At 44.8% G+C, this 18,701-nt stretch overlaps 1 protein-coding gene across 1 annotated transcript in view; it reads left to right on the plus strand.

Annotated features, from left to right (window-relative positions):
* dchs2 (dachsous cadherin-related 2) overlaps nt 1–8,994 on the plus strand; it is a 28,571-nt gene extending 19,577 nt beyond the window's left edge. Inside the window, exons 14-20 of the mRNA XM_084003317.1 lie at nt 68–181; nt 677–888; nt 1,787–1,938; nt 2,735–2,865; nt 2,977–3,263; nt 3,951–4,092; nt 5,331–8,994. Of these exons, the coding sequence (XP_083859443.1) occupies nt 68–181; nt 677–888; nt 1,787–1,938; nt 2,735–2,865; nt 2,977–3,263; nt 3,951–4,092; nt 5,331–7,933 (3,641 nt within the window). The 3' untranslated portion in view covers nt 7,934–8,994. The remainder of the gene's footprint in view (nt 1–67; nt 182–676; nt 889–1,786; nt 1,939–2,734; nt 2,866–2,976; nt 3,264–3,950; nt 4,093–5,330) is intronic.
* Nucleotides 8,995–18,701: the final 9,707 nt, after the last annotated feature.

Raw genomic sequence — 18,701 nt, forward strand, 5'->3', positions numbered from 1 at the left:
ACGTTTAACACCTCTATTCCTTTTTTTTAAACCATTCAAACCCTCATCAACCTTTCTCTTCATCAAGGCACCTGGATTGCAAAGGTGGAGGCCAGCGATCCAACCAACAGCAGGCAAAGGATCACCTACACCATCTTCAGTGGCAACGAGAATCAGATCTTCTCCATCAACCGGCACACGGGTAAGAAAAGGAACAGTCCGCCAGTTATGATTTAGCAGATGGTGTTCTTGTTCTGTATTTGCAGCAACACAATGCACGCTTTCATCATTCCAGTTATGCTAATAGTGCAAATTCTCATTCACTCATCTATATTATTTTCCACAAAGGCATCCAGAACACTGACTTTTGGATTTTGTAATTGTTCACGTTTGACCCCTTTGAGGCTCTTGTTTTTCTCTCTTCAGAACGCCTCTCAGCTTATCTCCTTCATCTGGTTGTTTATATCCAAGTATTTCCTAAAGAATTATGATTGTTGCCTGCCTGATGTTTATCACATGTCAGCATGAAGTAGACACAGTTAGACTCAAATACACATTATTATGCTGACGTAGACACAAATATAAAAAAGTCCTTCTTTTAATTGATGAAAACGTATGTTTATTACTTAAATGTTTGGCCTGATCTGATGAAAAGAACACATTGAGCTTCACATCTAACTGTAACGTTGTCCACCAGGGGAGATCCGTGTGCAGAAGGATAACTCTCTGGACTTTGAGCTGAGCCCTCGGATCCAGCTGGTGGTTCTGGCTGACAGCGGGCTGCAGACGGCCCACTGCCGGGTCTCCATCAGCCTGCTGGACGTGAACGACAACGCGCCGCGGTTTGAACACGGCAGCTACAGAACAGCCGTGTGGGAGGGGCAAGTGCACAACACCTACATCATGCAGGTAGAGCCCGTAAACATTCCTCTTTCACCATGCAGGTGCATCTACTCATTGTCTCCACCAGGAGGACATGCGATCGGTCGGTGTGTGTGTGTGAGTGTGCAGCTCTGTGTCTGTCCGCGGATAATCTCACATTCGGCTTCAGCAAACTGCGTTGGATTTCGGGTGGCCAGTTATGGCTGCGTGCTGGAGGACTTCTCGTGGTTACAATGACGCACGCTTTCTCCAAACACCTTTTTATTGCCTGATTTATACAGCTGTTGACTGACAGCTGGATGCTTCTCCAGCCCCCCACAGTTGGGGGGGATGACATGTTGTGGTATGTTTGGCTAACAGCTAACCAAACTAGCAGTACACACACACACCGCTGCGTACCTCTTGGCCGCTACCCCGCGGCTGACTTTGATTGTTTTGGATGGAGTGTTTGGCAACGTGCTAACCGCTAACAGCTAACGGAACCAGCAGTAGACACACTGTTGTATGTCGGCGCGGCGCTGCAGGGAGACAGCTTGGTGAGTTTCATTCTGGTTTTGGCAAGACTGTGAAGAGTATGATACGACAAGTTCGAGCCCGTTTCCTGCATGCATTGCCGTTTCCTTACAGTCCGTTGATGCATATTCACCGGTTGATAGTTCACTGTTACTGTTTTGAATGGTGTGTTTGGTTAACGGCTAATGGGAAATACGATGACACAACTCAGCTTGGTGAGTTTTTTGTTTGGCTGATTGCCTGCATTAATAACCCTTTTTAAGTCAGAATAAGTGTTTTACGTTGCCTTACAGCCGGTGTCTAAACGGGGGTGGAGCCAATGGCGGGTCATTCACCTGGCGGAGAGATCGGCACTCTTTCTAGTTGCTGACGAGATCTTATTAATCACAATCACTTCACGTATTTCCTGCAGGTGTTTGCGTCCGATGCCGACAGCGGACTCAACGGGCAGATCGAGTACTCCATTGTGTCTGGGAACCCCAACGACGCCTTCGTCTTAGACTCCGTTCGTGGGATTCTTGCCACCAATGTCTTGCTGGACCGTGAGATCACCCCTTCATACAAGTACGCTGACCTCGTTAAGAAGTATTATGTCACGTTTCTAGAATGAATGGTAGTCGAGACAAACGTAGATCCGGTTCTACTCATGAAGTAGAGAGTTCTGTATCACCAGCCTCCGAGGTCTCTCATGAAGAGATTTATCTTTTATATGTTAACTATTTAAATGTCTCATCATTAAACTATTTAACATTTGTTTGCATTCTACTAACACACATCCCATCAGTCTTTGCACTCTCGTGGAAGCTGTAGTTATTTGTTTTTACAGTTAACACTTTAAGGGTGAAATCACTCAAATGTCATACATTGGCATTTTATTTTTAAGCAGATCACAAATGGAGTCAAGTCAACAAGTCAATCATTTGTGCTCCCAATTTGCAGAAACATAAGTTGTACAGGGCTCCTGCGAGCTCATGCATGGGTGAAACATGTCTGCTATAAATGACTGAGAGGAAATGATCTTGTGCTGCAAATTGCATCTTGTAAATTTCGGTGAACTCGGATCCTGATCCAGCAGTTTCCTTATGACAGTGCACCGCCTCTGTTTTTCTTCATAAGAAAGCCGTCTGACAGATTTACTGACAAAGCCAAAGTATTACTCTGTAATTGTTGCCTTTCAAATTAAAGTACTTCAAAGCGTGTTCAGTCAAACATCTGCCCGAGTGGAAGTTAATGATTTTTAGAATGTAGTATCTAGAAGTATATCTGCTCGATTCTATTATTGAGAGAACTATATTGCATGCGTTTACAGGCCAGCCAATACATCGATAAGCTATATGTAAATACTGCCTTTCCATTGCAGGCTGGTTCTGCAGGCAGCAGACAGGGGGAACCCTCCACTCAGCAGCTCCGCCACCATCAGGGTCCAAGTGGTGGACGTCAATGACAACAGTCCTGCCATCCCCCCCATGGAGCCTGTGGTTATAGCAGAGAGTAAGACCCCCCCCCCCCCCCCCCCCTGCTCTTAACGTTTCAGATAGAAACACTGTCTGTGTTCTTTGTCCTATTTGTGGGCTTATCTTGGCGTTTTCCGTTTCACTGTAGATCTGCCGTCGGGTTACATGGTCACCCAGGTGACGGCGAACGACGTGGACCTGAGCTCCACCATCACCTACAGCTTTTCTGACAACAGCAGCACCAACTTCCCCTTCGCCATTGACCGATACACCGGTGTGGTCACGCTGACGCGAGCCCTGGACTACGAGGAGGAGACGGCCTACACGTTGATGGTCTGGGCGTCTGATTCCCTCCACCAGACCACCGGGGAGGTCAAAGTTCAAGTGCTTGACGTCAATGACAACGCCCCGGTCTTCACTGAAGTCTCCTACCAGGTACGGATGATATATTTATCGTTACTGTAAAATGACAAAAGCAGCATCCGTAGACCAAGGCATGCATGATTCAGGATGCGGTGTTTATTAATGCTTGCTGCGTTGCCAGATTGTAAAAGTCCATGGCCTGATGTACGTAATCCTGCAGTATAACTTTATTGATGCCTGACTAACATGAACTGCAGACTCGAGGGCTTATTAGAACGTGGTTTAGTGTTTAACGAGGTAGAACAGTGATTTGTTTTTGACTCTCTAAGGTTGAAGAATGAACAGATTTTTCAAAGAACAGCCAACATTGTGGCAGAGCAGTTTGAGATATCCTGACTTTTCCTCTTTTAATGGGTCATTTGTCAGCCAGAAACGCTGGCAAACCGAACGTCATGTCTACCATCGGTGAAGTACCCCTTTAGAGCCATTAGGAGTGAAGTTGCACCTGTTAAAAAAAATCATCGATAAAGGGTCAGAGGTTTGAAAAGTTTTTAATCGTTCATTTATGTATTTTGTTCTAGGTAGTGTCCATTCAAAGGGTCTTGAGATGAAGAATTACCTAAAATATATACCAGCCAAACCTGGCAACCCAAAAGTTGTTCTTAAAAACGGTTCTTCCCCTTATTAGAAAGTCGTATACAGAGTTTTCATCATAATCCTGCTGCCGATGTGACTCATTCTTTGCTCTCTCTCTTCCAGGTGGAGTTGTCCGAGTTGTTTTCTGCAGACACGTTGGTGTTGTCGGTGTCCGCTACCGACAGAGACTCTGGACTCAACGGGAAGATCACCTACAGGCTGTTTTCATCTCCTTTACAAGGCTTCTACATCGAGCCAGACAACGGTAAGAATGGCTTCACAGACTAAATGTCTCCTTGACGGTAGAAAGAAGGAGAGAGAGAGAAGTCACCAGAGGGAGAAAACAATGATCCAAGATAAAACACATTACCTCGAGCTTTACAAGTTTCACCACTTATAACTGTCTGGTGGTCTGATTTTCATATCCATCCCTTTTATTCCTTCCGTTTGAATCCCTTTTCTGGCGCAGTTAAAGGGGCACATGCCAATGAAAAACCAAAAAGTCTTTGCCTTCTGAGCAGCATACGGCATCGGAGGTTACTGGGGGTTGACATTCGGCCAGCAGCACTATATTTCTCCAGTGTTTATATTTTCGTAGTCTTGTATGTCTAAGTGAGTTTCTTGGACAGGAGGGAGAGAGAGAAGGCAATTAGAAGGCATTTAGATGCCGAAGTGCTTCGGAAGAGCCATGCCTATCCTATTATCTCCCTTTTAAAAATGTCTAAACCAAAGAGAGAAGATAAATCCTGCAGAAGTGAAATGGAACCGCCCCTCGTCAGCGCTGGGCCTGTATTTTCCACTCAAAGTATGAATTATGGGCCTCGATCATGTTTGAACTGCAAAGTTTAATATCAAAGAAATGTATTTGCCCCGTGTTTTGTGGCAAAGAGCGCCGATGGAAAGTGAGAACTGCATCAATGTTGACTAAAGCTCTCTAAAAGTGGCAATGAAGTGGAACAATAAATTGGATGGACAAACACTTTTATTGTCATCCAGGAGGGAACATTTGCTCGTGGAGTCGGCATGTGGAACTCATTAAGGAATAATCGCACAGGAAATGATGGCGCATAATGACGAGAACCATTTCGATCTAACAGTCAGTATATTGTCATACAAGTTAACATGTTTTATAGTTGCTTATTCTGAGGAGAAACTGATCTGGAAACAGAAGGTGTAATTGTTAAACCATCTGTTAAATCAATCGAAAAGATTTAAGAGTTTTTATAATGGTGAGACCTGATGTCGGGTCTTTATAAGCAGTTTCATTGTAATCAATATAAGTCTGAATGTGCTTAATGTCTGTCTGACTGACTGCAGTATGTTGTTTTGGTAAAAGTGTAGCAGATTTAAAATCCAGTATTTTATTTTCTGATAAAGCTCCATGACTTTGGTGGTTTGGTGAATGTGGGTTTGTTGCTATGAGCAACTTGAGAATTCAAATAAATATTGATCAGTACAGCTTTTCGATAAACTGATGCACTCACAACCAGTCTTGTCTTGTAGGGTCTGTTTTCACCAATAAGCCTCTGAAGGCCATCACAAACAGCAACCTGATCCATCTTTTGGTTGAGGCCAGGGACGAAGGCGATCCCGTTCAGTCCACTGTCACCTCCATAGACATGCTGATCCTGGACACCAACGACCACGCGCCCACGTTCCACCAGGACATCTACACCCTCACCGTCCCAGAGGACACGCCCCCGGACACCACCCTTCTGACCATGTCTGCAGAGGACCAAGACTGGAGCCCCGAAAACACCCATTTGGACTACGACATCGTTGGAGGCAACGACGAGAAGCGATTTTGTCTGGAAGTGAAAATGGTTCCGGTTGAGAACCAGATGAGAAATGTAGGAAAGCTTGTCCTGTGTAACCCTTTGGACCGCGAGACCACGGAGAGTTACGCTCTGACCGTGAGCGTGTCCGATCGAGGAGCGCCTCCACTGAACAGCTCCGCTGTCGTTATGGTGACCGTGACGGACTGCAATGACAACGCCCCTGTCTTTTCGAGCACGGGCTACCATTCACAGGTGAGTGAAAACAGCTATGTGGGTACCAGGCTTGTCCAAGTCAGCGCTCAGGATCCTGACCTGGGTACTAACGGCCTGCTGCGGTACGAAATCATCTCGGGGAACAGCAAAGGTCACCTGAAGCTCAACCCTCACTCTGGCATTCTGGTGGTCAACCACTCGCTCGACTACGAGGAAGACTCCAAATACACCCTCACCATCAGAGCATCTGACGGTGGTGAATCGCCTGAAGAACGTAAAGTGGCCTTCACAGTGGTCTTCATCACGGTGTTGGATGAAAACGACAACACTCCGTACTTCATGTTCCCCACCGTTAACTGTTCCGTGCTGGAGAACCTCCCGGTGTTCACCCACGCCTGTTCCGTCCACGCCGTCGACAATGACCTGGGCGCCTACGGTAAGCTCACCTACTCAATCATGTCCTCCTGCTTCACGGACTATGGCAGCGGCAGCCCCGAGAAGAAGGAGGCCTTCGCCATCGACCCCCTAACAGGCGACATTCACACCAGACAGTCCTTTGATTACGAACGCGAGAACGAGTACTGCTTTGTTGTGGAGGCCAGGGACAAAGGCGACAAAGCCGCCACAGTGAGAGTGCAGGTGACCGTCAAGGGCGTGGACGAGTTCAGTCCCGTCTTCACCCAAAAGCAGTACCATTTCCTCCTGCCGCAAAACGCCAAGCCTGGAGAGACGGTTGGGTACGTGATGGCGATGGACCACGACGGAGGTCTGGACGGACTGGTGGAGTATTCCCTTGTGAAGTCTTCGCCGTTTTTCTCGATAAACAAAACGATTGGCGCCATTTTTGTGTCGGGTCCCGTGTATCGCAGAAGAGGCGTCCATGCCAGCGAGGACACGGTGGAGCTGGTGGTGTCTGCAGGGAGTCCCAAATTGGCCTCCAGGACCACCGCCTGCCTCGTTGTCGTCAACATCTCCAGCTCGGCAGAAGCACTTACCGGGGCGCCTCTCGACGCGCACATGCTCAGTTTGAGTGTCTCGCTCATCATGTTCCTCCTGGTCCTCCTCTTTTTTGTGGGCTTGGTCCTCAGGTACAAGATCAAGGAAGCGGCAATCAAAAAGGCCACTGCCATTGCCGTAAACTTGAACCATTGCGCGGGCTCGTTGAGTAGATCCAATAGCCAGAGTGCATTCTCTCTGCAGAACATGAAACGGCCTAGTGCCTTAGTGACCAAGAGGGACATATCCAACCCGTACAATCAGTCGGACTCAAGTGGCCGTGGATCGGCGGAAGGCGAGACAGCTGAGGACCAGGAGATCAAGTGGATCAATCAGTACCCCTGCCGTAAAAGAGACGAATCTGTGCAAGGCTACCAGACCACGGGGATCCCAGACTCTGCTTTACCCGGGGACGGTATCTCCTGCCACTCCATCGACGTAGGGCCAGAGCACATCTTACCCGTCGGTAAATATTTAGTCTCGGGGATGGCCAGCACAGAAAGCCTCCACCACTTCAAGGAGGAAGGAGGAGGTGAGGGACTACTTCCTGAAATAACAAGAATGAGGGATTTGGAGGAGAGCATGAGGACAAACGGGTACGCTCCCCTGTCAGAGGACCACGCCTCAGATTCACTCTCTTCGCTGATGTGTTCGGAGGAGCAGCTGCAGGGCAGCTACAGCTGGGACTACGTTCTGGACTGGGAGCCACGCTTCCAGCCCCTGGCCTCCGTCTTCACAGATATCGGGATGCTCCCGGACGAGGAGCTTCAAGGCGGCCGTGAGGACTTGGCATCAGAGGCGAGCTGTCTCATGTACCCGCCGCCTCTCATAACAGGAGTGGCTCAGTCCGGCATTAGGACAGTACCTCCTCGAAAGCCAGGGCGTATGCCGAGCCTAAGACGGAAGCCCTCTTATCCCAAATATGCGTATTCCCCCTTAGCCAGGAACACCGGACTGACCCCTTCAGCCATGACGCCCACTTTCTCCCCATCGCTGTCTTCGCTCACCATCAGGACCCCCAGTGCCTCACCAGTTGTCTCTGAGACCGGGGTGGGGGGTATCAGACTCGACTCGGGGCCCCTCACTGCAAGCCTTCTGGAGGCAGAAATCCAGGTGTAGACCCAAACTTCGATCAGATTTATACGTGACATTCAATTCCATGTTTCATTCGCCATCTGGAGGTATTTTAAGGGACGCAGTTTAGTTTTTTAATTTTGGTTTATTGACCGCATTCATCCCTTTTGTTATGGTTTTCTAGACTCATTAATGTCGTGAGTTTAGCCTTTAAATGGTCTTTACTAGGCAAGGTTGTCATTTTAACGTAATAACATAAGAGGTTTGATTCCGTAACTCTTCTGTAATAATCACAAATATCTGGAAAAGGCTGAACTCAGTCTTGCATTATATTCCCATGATGCAGCACTTTCAGTGAGGGCAAATGTTCGAGTAGGCAATTAATTATTGGCTGTTTTATTGTAAACATGTTGATGTGCAGAAAATGAAACACTTTCTTATTGCGGTTGCTTGCAGCTTCCTAATGGAAACTAAGGTTGCTTTAACTTTAATAAGCGAAGAAAGGCAACATTGTTCTGTGGTGAAGAATATCTTCCTGGAATTTAAATACAGAACCATTTTGCCTCCCTCTTCTTTACTATATCCTGCCAATAAAATGCCAGTGAAATCCCATGACAAACAGAACTTATTTTATAACCATTCTTCCATTTTATATTTTGTCTTTCAAAGCTAGAAAAAGGCTAGATATGAGGATTCTTCACTTAAACTAATTCAGTACCGATTCTAAAATGTGATTACATTGTCTTGCTGTCGCTGGTCAGATTTCCATGAACCAGTTCAAGGTTCTGGCTGTTTTTACTTTTTCCAGGATCAGAAAGTCCCTTTATGATTCTTTTTGTATGTGCTGTCTTTAGACTAAAGACACCATATTAAGATCAGCACTTTATGTATAATTTAAAAAATTAATACAATTGCATTAAAGACATTTGATGATGTATCTCCTTGCATTTAAAATGTGTTGTGGTACGATTGTCTTTCAAAATGATTGATTAGCTTGTACATGTATGTGTATAATGTTGGATTTCTTACTGTAAATGAGAATCGGTCAAATGTAGCAATAATAAAGTTTTCTTAACTTTGGGAAAGTAATAAAACAAGGAACATTTAACCACACAGAGACAAGACTTTACTGTTGGTGCCTCTCTTTAAAATGATCGTAGAATCGTATTTTGCTTAAAATTTCCCTTTGAATCCATTGGCCCATTAATAGCCCATATTTAACCTCATGAACTTTGATGTTTTCCTTAAAAATTGTGGTTCGAAAACACATTTTTATTTGGTCGAGAACTCTATCGTCATAGCGTCATGATTTGACACATTTATATATATTCTCCTACGTCTACATATCATTGCAGCTCATTGTTAAACATACATACAGTATTTGTTTTCATCGCTTTCATCAGTGTGATTTTAATTTATGATTTAAAAGTCTGGCTGCTTGTCACAGTGAATATCGACGAATTTTGCTTCTCTGAGAGAAGTAAAGAAATGAAAAATGACTCGACATGGCTCCACTTGGTCTGCTGTTAATCCAAATGTGCTGCCCTCTGGGAACACATGAGCTGAGGAAGCTGAGGAGCTAAAGTCTTTATCAGATAGTTCTGTGAAAGATAATAAACAGCCGGGCCCCGAACCACGCTCGCCGACTGTGTCCTGCATGTAGTCGCTGATAGGTGCGTAATGATTTATTGACCCACGTCCCCCCCTGCACCTCGTGGGTTTCTGAGAGCTCTGCTCCTCTGTATTTGTGATTTCAGTGGGTCCTTGGCCTCGGCGATGGAAGAGATCCCTCGCCATATCAGTTGATCTGGCCAAACAAGCTTCTGTGTCTCGGCAGCTCAGCAGTCCTACGACCGTTGGGTGGATCTTTATCAAATACTGCCGTCAGTCAGTCGTCTACGTTTGCTGAGTCAGGAAGTCTCATTGAGATTCCTCTCTATCGTTCTTTAACCATCGAACAGTTTCAGGGTTGGCTGAAACACTTTAACAGCTCCTTTTAAACGTTTAGTCTCCTCAACGTGTGTTACCACTGCTCATTAGGTTGTGTTGCATTATTGATCTCTAATAATAATGTGTCATCATCACTCAGGAGGCCGTTTTTTCCTCCTGCACAAGAACAGATATCGTCTGATTATCTGATAATCAAGTCGAAGCCTTTTGAGAAATAAAACACAGCTGTCTTCTGGCACGGACAGCAGATTTATCTCCGTTTGCATCGTCTCTTAGATCTGTCCTGGGCCCCCAAGCAGGTTCTGCATTGTGGTTTCTGGGGGTTCCTCGGGGACTCGAGGATTTCGGTTCACTGTTGTTGGAGCAGGATGTGGAGTCTGAGTGACGGCTGATTTTATGATGACATGTTCTCAAACTTTTCATATCCAGGGTTTGAAGGTATAATAGGTTACATTCGTTGGTTGCTGTTTGGAAATGCACGCCGTTTGGTGTTGGCCACGCCTCTTTTCAGCGAGGGAGAGAGGGAGCGGCGATGGTCGAGTGAGCTATAGAGTGAGCGAAGAGAGAGAGTGGCGTTGGTACAATATTGGACTTTTACCTAACTGTGTTTGTGATGCAGGACGTTTTCCTGACTAATTCCACCTGTTGTAAGGAACGCTGTAACGAGAGCATGTGGGAACTCGTCTGATGTTCGCCGGACGATGGTAGAGATTATAGACTCAACTTATAGACGGGAAATGAAAACAGCTTTCTGTCTTCAAAAGCCATTTTAATTGGCCATATTTTCTGATATCCTTTTTCAAGGTTAAAAAAAGCACGTATGCTTTATGCAACTCCCACGTTCCTCCATGATTTTATTGATTTGTCTCCTGAACTTTGATAATGTAACGTTATGTAAGGAAGGCTGGGTTGAACCTCAATATGAACCATGTATTATCAAAAATACCAGAACCAACATCATCTTTGATCAGTTCCTGATATCAATATGTTTTTATTACACAAAGTCCTTATATCTCTGTTCTCAGACAACATTACATTTACATTTAGGGCATTTAGCAGACGCTTTTGTCCAAAGCGACTTTGAAACATTTGAAACTTTTCCATCTTTTGTTAAAGTTGCCTTGTACGAGATTGGGGAGCATTTCAGTTGCTTCTCTATGGCTCTCAACATGGCGATGCCTGAGCCGGCAGCTCGTAGCAAATAATGCTAACGGTGCTAACAGTGCTTACAGTACAAACGTTGGCAAATGTGCTAACGGAGCTAACGTGTTTACCCAGAGAGTGGGTTGTAAGCTTGGTGTGCTTCGTCGGTAAATTCCCCTCTCGTGAACAATCATAACTCCACAGCCAGAGATTGTCTTCAAGTAATTTCCTATTTGTGATTATAATATAAATTCCATGTTTGAGTGTGGAATTGAACTACATTTGACACAACCAATGAGTTGTTGGAGCTGCAGTAAAACGTTTCCTGATTAAATCCCATTCAAACTTTAACGAGACACATCCACTTTTTATTTATGATAGATTAACTGTTCCAGTTCTGTTTATTATAGTGTAGAGTGTAGCTGAATTGCATGAGAGTTATATCTGCACTGAATTCAGAGGCTTTTTTTTGTTTTGTTGAGATGAGAGCCAGAATCTGTTTACAGTCTGTCAGCAGGTTTGTGGCAAAAACATAAATCATCATCTTCGGTATCATAAATCACCACCGGGCCCTTTGACTCAACACTCAACATGTGTGTGAGTGTTGATATATTTTTTTGTTCATGAATCTGGAAGTTCATCTACGTCGTGTTGCTGAAAGAGTGTAAACATTGTCACACTGCGAGCACGCTTTATGCTTCATTTGCAAGCTGGAAACAATCCAGTGTTTTCTGGTTTTTTTTCTCTCCCCCGAAAGCAAAAACAAGTTCACGTTTGACAGCGCAAGAAATAAATGTTATGACGTATTAATAACGAGGCATTTATTTATAATACAGCCACAATCTTCCACGTATGAATGACAACATACGTTACATTCAGGATTCCTCCCAGAGAGGGAACGGGTAAAGCTTACCTCGCTTTTATCGGAACCATGTGGAGCGATCCGTCTCCTCGTTCCGATGTTTGACGTTGTGGGAGTGTGTGTGGCATGATGGACGCCAGAGTGTGTGTTGCTGTGGTCCTGATGGGATTTAACACGGACATGATGTGGGATCGCTGAGCCAAGCTGGGAACAAGGATTGAAGAGCGTAGAAACTCTTATCGGGGGATCTTTCCGTCCAAAACAACAAGCGCTACATCAGTTTCAGGAAAACAAATCCTCCATACCTCTTAAATATGTCAAACCCAATGTATGGAAGCTACAGTGAGACAAAGCAAGTAGTGTTTAAAGGTGCTAAATTCAATATTCAGAGATAATATAGCAGCTAACCGCTATTTATTATCTTAAAGTCTATCATAAACAGTCTAAGTATAAAGTGAAGCAATAGAGCTAGCATATTAGCATTTTCTCTTAGCCCCGCCTCCCTCAATCCAGCCTTGTTCTCTGGCTCATTCACATGAACGGAGGAGGGACAAGAAATCGTCTATTTTAGGTCCTAATGATGGGAAAAAGGTCTGTTTGAGTGTTTGAAACTCAGCGGATACATTTTTTACGTAAATAAACGTCTCTTTGTTAATGTAGGTCTATGAGAAAACGTCTTTTGACGTGACCGGCCTTTGGACAGAAGGCATCATTGCAGAAGCGTAGCACTGTTAGCTCTAATAGTCACGTTCGTTGTTTACGTTCATAGTGATCATTTTGGGGGCGTGGCTTTGGAGGGAAGTGGGCTGTCATCGCACTAGATTTAGCACCTTTGGAGCTAGTGATGCTAACTGCGTCATTAGGAAAGAGTTGGGTTTTCAGGTTGGAACATTTTTTTTAAATCTAGCGTAGGCTTTAAGTACACACACTCAAGTATTGTGCTGAGGTACTTTTTTAAGGTACTTTTTTAAAGCCATTTTTTTACAATACAGTGCTGCATTCCGTATGTAAATATTGTAGTTCTTCTTCCACTAGTTACTTATGGCAATGTTGCATTAACTTAAATAAAATACCCTTCTCCTCCACTTCATAATATTCCTTTAAAAAGTGGAAGATGTGCAATTTTCAGTCTATTATTATTTAAATTAGATTATTCTTTGATCCACCCAAATGTAACAGCAGACAGGCAGACCCTTTTTAAAATATAATATAATAAATTAATTGGCTCAGAATTATTCACATTTTTTTTTTATCTGGAGCCAACAATCACAACTATCAAAGTGTAGAAAATGTCCATAAACAAGAAACCACTCAAGAAAAAACTTTCCCAGCATGATTTCTATGGATGGTAACGTCGGTCGGCCCGTCACTTTGGTCCGTATGAAATATGTACATCTAACAGAGACGGGATGGATTGCCAGGACATTTGGTACAGATATCTCTGGTGGCCACCATGTGTTGCCATGAGGTTGTCATTTGTGGTTTTTGAGTGGAAAACCCATCAGAAGTTTTTTATTTTCTCCAATACTTTGGTTTATAACCAAATACCTACATAAATAAAACATGCCAGAACACGCAGCTTCGATCTGACGCCGGCGGTCGGTTGGTTTACGTCCATCGCTGCAGCGCTGGCATGCGACACGCAAACTCTAGTCCTGTACAGAGTCACCTCTTCAGCCTACAGGTGGTTTTATACTTGGCAACTCAATAACCTGGAACACGACACACACAGAGAGTCAGGCCTGGGGAGAGGGAGGCTTTGTTAGTGGAGGGCAGCAGAAGGGAGAGTCAAACAGGCTCTGGATGTATGAAGGAGCCTCAAGCATCACATTTGGGTCCAATCAAATCACTGAGGTTTTTTTGGCCACACTATATAAAACAGATGGACCAAAAAATGGGAGGAGTACAATGCTTTTGTATTAAATCCATTCAGAGAGAAGACGTTTTTTCTTCTTTTTAAGGTCTTTGCTTTGCAGTTTTCCTTTGTGTTTTCTGACATTTGGTCTATTTTTTTCCTGCTTCATACCGCGGCGGTGGTTTTCACTCAGTAATAGTTTGGAGGATTGAGTCGTGTTTGGTCTGTAGCTTGTGTGGCCTTCTGTTAGCATATCTCAACCTTTTGACCTGCTTGTAATGTGAGGCCTAATAGATTTTAGAGTGTGAATGTCACCTTAAAAGAGTGTTTCTGGACATGCAAAGTCGTTTCACACCCTCAAGTGACCTCTGACCCCTCGGGAAAGAAGCGGAGGGGGGGTTGTTTTAGCCACAACGGTGAAACATGGCAGGTGCTCCTGACTGGGGCCTCTGCTCCCACTATGAGGGGCCTGGTCCCCGGTGATGGATGGGTCTGGCTGGGATGCCAGGCCCCTTTTGGGGCAGAGTGCACAGCAGGGGAGGCACCATCTGGGACCAGAATGTCAAGGCTGGCCCGAGGTGGAGATTCATGCCCCAACCTTCAGGTTCAAACGGCTGCTTGTCCTAAAGGAGTCCATTCCATTTGTGCCTGCGGGGACATCGAGGACGACGGAGGGTCAAGTCTTTCCAACGAGCCGGCTTCCCTCTGCGTTGGCGTGCGTCATGCAGATTTAAGAGTGCCAGCTTCGGGTCTTTGTCTTCGCCCCCCAACGAAAGGAGAGCCGATGTTATGTAGAGTGCCAAAAAAACAAAACAGATGTTTGTGTTATGTCCAACTTAAACAGCATGTAGACATTAAGGACAGACAGACTGAAACAAACAGACCAGAAACCTTTTTTTCTTCTTCTTAGTTTTCCTCATTTTTCCCTCTGAAGAAGCAACCATCCTCCACACACACAATCCAACCACCGTGTGGAGTAAACACAGGTGGTGAGTAGCATGACTTCATACACTGACCAGTGAAATCCCCGTCGCTCGGCTCAGGCTAACACGAATCAGAGGCCCCGGCAGGTTTCTGATGGGCCTATTAGTGTCTGGGCTGCTCAGGGAGGTTGGAAGGGGAAAGGTATTAAACAATTAGGGCCATAGACACAGATGTGTGTGTGTGTGTGTGTGTGTGTGTGTGTGTGTGTGTGTGTGTGTGTGTGTGTGTGTGTGTGTGTGTGTGTGTGTGTGTGTGTGTGTGTGTGTGTGTGTGTGTGTGTGTGTGTGTGTGTGTGTGTGTGTGTGTGTGTGTGTGTGTGTCCCATGTGGAGCTCATTTTATCCCTTCACTTTGAGGATAATCTGCAGAGTGTAGAAGCACAAAGCATGTGTGCTTTCAGCTCTTTGGTTTGCTGGCCGTACACAAGGATCGGCAGTCGCTCTGTGTGTCTTAATGTATTTATATACAAAAAGCAAAGAGACAAATGTACTGTAGCAGCACGGAAAGTACAGACATGGCTAGCGTGTTATAGTACGGGCTCCATGTACAGCAAACATGTCGTGTGTCTTTGAACTACTTTTAACATTTAACTTAGTTTTTATACGTGGTATTTGTACATCAGTTTAGTTTTCTTAGTCTTTAAACTACCTGAAAGTCAGCTGCAGTGGATCCTATCTCGCCTCTTTGAGAGCAGTTTCATACATTATGGTTTCATAATGCATACTCTCATGTCTGCGTTTCTTCATCAAGCTATAGTTTTACCAGCTTTACAGCTCCAGATGCATACTTACCATACTTACATACATACTGCCTCCTGACGTTGGGTCCATACTTAAGTATGTAGGGCCAATCAGGGCCCGGTGACTGTGCATATTCATAGAAACTCATATGTTCTTATTCGGCTGCCACTAACAGAGCAGGAGGCTCTGGAGGTCATAGAGGTCACATCTGAGTTTGTGTGTAATATTAAAGCCTTATTGTGTCCGTTGTCTGAATTTTGGAGCCAACTAAGTAGTTGGTCTTCAAGGAATAATGTTTTTATTATAATTCATGATGCACTAACCCTGAAATCGTTTTAATCTGGACTAACGTTCAACGCCAGCTCCACTTTAGTACAATTTAGCTTTTGGTTTGAATATTCATTTATATAAATGGTAGGATATATGCTGCTCCTTTTGGCAGAGCTGACAAATGTTTTCTCCCCAAAGAAAGGCAAACAAATCATCTGGTCATCTTGACGCTGAGCAGGTTTGTCACTTCGTGCTTCCCATTCCAGTCGCAACAGCAGCCTTAAAGCCAGACGTCATGCATGGAGTGGATTAGAATGAATGTAATATATGCGCTTGTATACTGGATGTGTCATCTGATAGGCCGTACGTCACTCCTGGCACGTGAAGGCTCGGTGGGATGTTTGGCGTGGAACACTATAGCTCAATAATTCACCATAATTTAACCGGGGCTGTCGAGCAAAGACTTGCAGAATATTTAATGAAGCGGTGAAAGAAGAAGCACGGCCGTGTTCTGGTCGTGTGCCGTGGTTTGTGGCGATGATGATGATGATGATGATGCTCTAAAACAGTTTCACAGAGCTTCTGTTTCATCCTCTATGTGACAAACAGACAGATTACAGCAGGAGCTCATCGGAGGAGGAGGTGGTTTGAGGTTGGAAAAGCCCTCCGTGTTAAAGGGGAGCCGTCAATTAGGGAACGGGAGGCGTTTTTTTCTTTTGTTTTTTTTTTGTGACGTGTCTCCCCCAAAGAGTTAACTGGGGGTCTTTTCCTAATTTTCCTCCTGCTCTCAGCGGGACTCCGCCGGTTTAATGTGCAACCGCCTTTGGGCTTGTTCCATCTGCAACACACACACAGGGACGCTACTGTAAAGTCAACACACACACACACACACACACACACACACACACACAGGGACGCTACTGTAAAGTCAACACACACACACACTCTTCTGGGAGTCTGAGGGATATTAACGGGCCGGTGATTCCCTCCGACTGCTTTTAGGGTTTCCACAGTGGGAGAGTTCAGCACTTCTTCACTGAAAACAACGGGGAAGCAGCGCTGACATTCTTGTGGCTCCAGCAGACTATTTAACCCTCGTACGAAAGCATTTATCTCCACAGAGAAGGAAACGTCTAGTTTTGGGGAAATAAGCTGTAAAATAAAGTTTTCAGTGCAGTGAAATGCCACACATCGTATGATGGAAAATATGAAGCGGGAAAAGTGAAAATAAATAGAAATGAAGCTTGTTTGAGTTCAGTTGTCACTGAGTTGGCTTTTTAAAGGAAAACCCACTGAAAACATGTTTGGCTCAGACTCTTTAGTAAAGCTTGCCTTCCACTTGTCGCTTCCACTGTTACGGGTTACGTGTGCTTCACACGTCTACATTTATCACCGTGAATAACAAACAGCTGCCTGTGCTAGTGATAAATGGCTAACAGAAAGATGGCAGAAAAGTGGATTATGTTGGAGAATGAATTTGTTTCTCAACATCAAACTGTGCTCCCATCGGAGTCCATTCAAACTGCCATTAAACCAAGCAGCTGTTATGAGTATTTGATAAACTATAGACTCTCTTTGCATACTGGCCCAGATACGATCCCAATCTGATGAAACTATAATCATTTATCAGATTACATTGGTTATTCTGTGAGGGTCATCATGGCATGTGACTCTATAAATATTATCAATCTATAAAATATGATCTCAGGCTCCATTTAAGACATCTCCCGTGCGTTTTCATGTCTACTGCAGCTGGTTGCTAGGTGACGGGAGCAGCAAAGGGGACCCGGACAGGAAGACCAGAGCGTCTCCTTCGGAGGCCTCTCAGCTCGGCCTTCGTAGTGTACGTGTCGGCCCTCTGATTGGCCGGCGACCTCTCCGGGGTCAAACGAAGGGTCGCTGTGTTTCGGGTCCTACTTCACGGAGGCCGCCGTGTTCTGTGTTCCTGCAGTAAAACACTCTTTTTTTTTTTACGTAACTACCGTAGTACTCGCACGGTAACGTGAGCCGCAGAATACAAGAAAGCGGATCTCGTTGTTCCTGAAGGAGGTTATTATGGAACGGCGACCTCAGGGCGAGGATCGGAGGGGTTTGCACTCGTTGAGGTGGAAAGGGAGGAGAGAGAGCTGAAGGGTTTTCAGTTGGTTTCAATCTCCAACCAAACCACAAGATGCCACTTCACACTGTCCCTTTAATTATGGTTGCCCTGACGACCATGTAATAACTCTTTACCACATGCATGAATGTTGTGGATAGCTTGATTTTGTTGGAGATGTGTTGGTTTTATTGTGAAACAGTGAGCGGTTGTGCTTTCCGTGATCACCCAGTAAAACAGTTAAAATCATATTCGGATACAAGAAATATGATTTTCTGTGCTGTTTTGCTTCCGATCTTATCGAGATGACTGGAATTCCTGGTAAATGATAAAGTGTTGTGTTTACTCATACATGGGTGTAGTTTGGGATTTCTGGATAAACTGACTCTTAATTATACATTTAATTAAGTCACACTGGGAGAAACTCAAACATGTTACAGTGTCGGGGAAGAAATGATATCACATACATCTGGAAAATGAAAAACAATGATGTTGGAGGTCTGGTTTCTGTTCTGTGAAGGTTTCTGGATTGGGATTGATATTTATAATGACCTGGACAAGTTCTTGAAACTGTGAAGCAATTCTAAGTGAAATCAGAGCGGCTGTTTGGAAGTTGAGGAAGCACACACACACACACACACACACATACAAAATGTGTCCTTGTTGTGGTGTCACAACTGTGAATGAATACCAAACCTTTATTTACACTTCGGCCTGCGTCTGGTATTCAGGGGTCACTGGGGGTCACTTGCTAACCCGCCGCCTCCGTCGCTAAAATTAAGAGGGTTTTTCTTTTGAGTTTTTTTTTTTCTAACCCCTGAATTCCTGCGACGACGGTATGTGAGATTATATTTCACAACATAAACTGTCAAAAGGGCAAACGATCCGTGGCTTCAGCCAGAGTGCTCATTTGTT

This window comes from Eutrigla gurnardus, assembly GCF_963514095.1.
Source record: "Eutrigla gurnardus genome assembly, chromosome: 3".
NCBI lineage: Eukaryota > Metazoa > Chordata > Actinopteri > Perciformes > Triglidae > Eutrigla > Eutrigla gurnardus.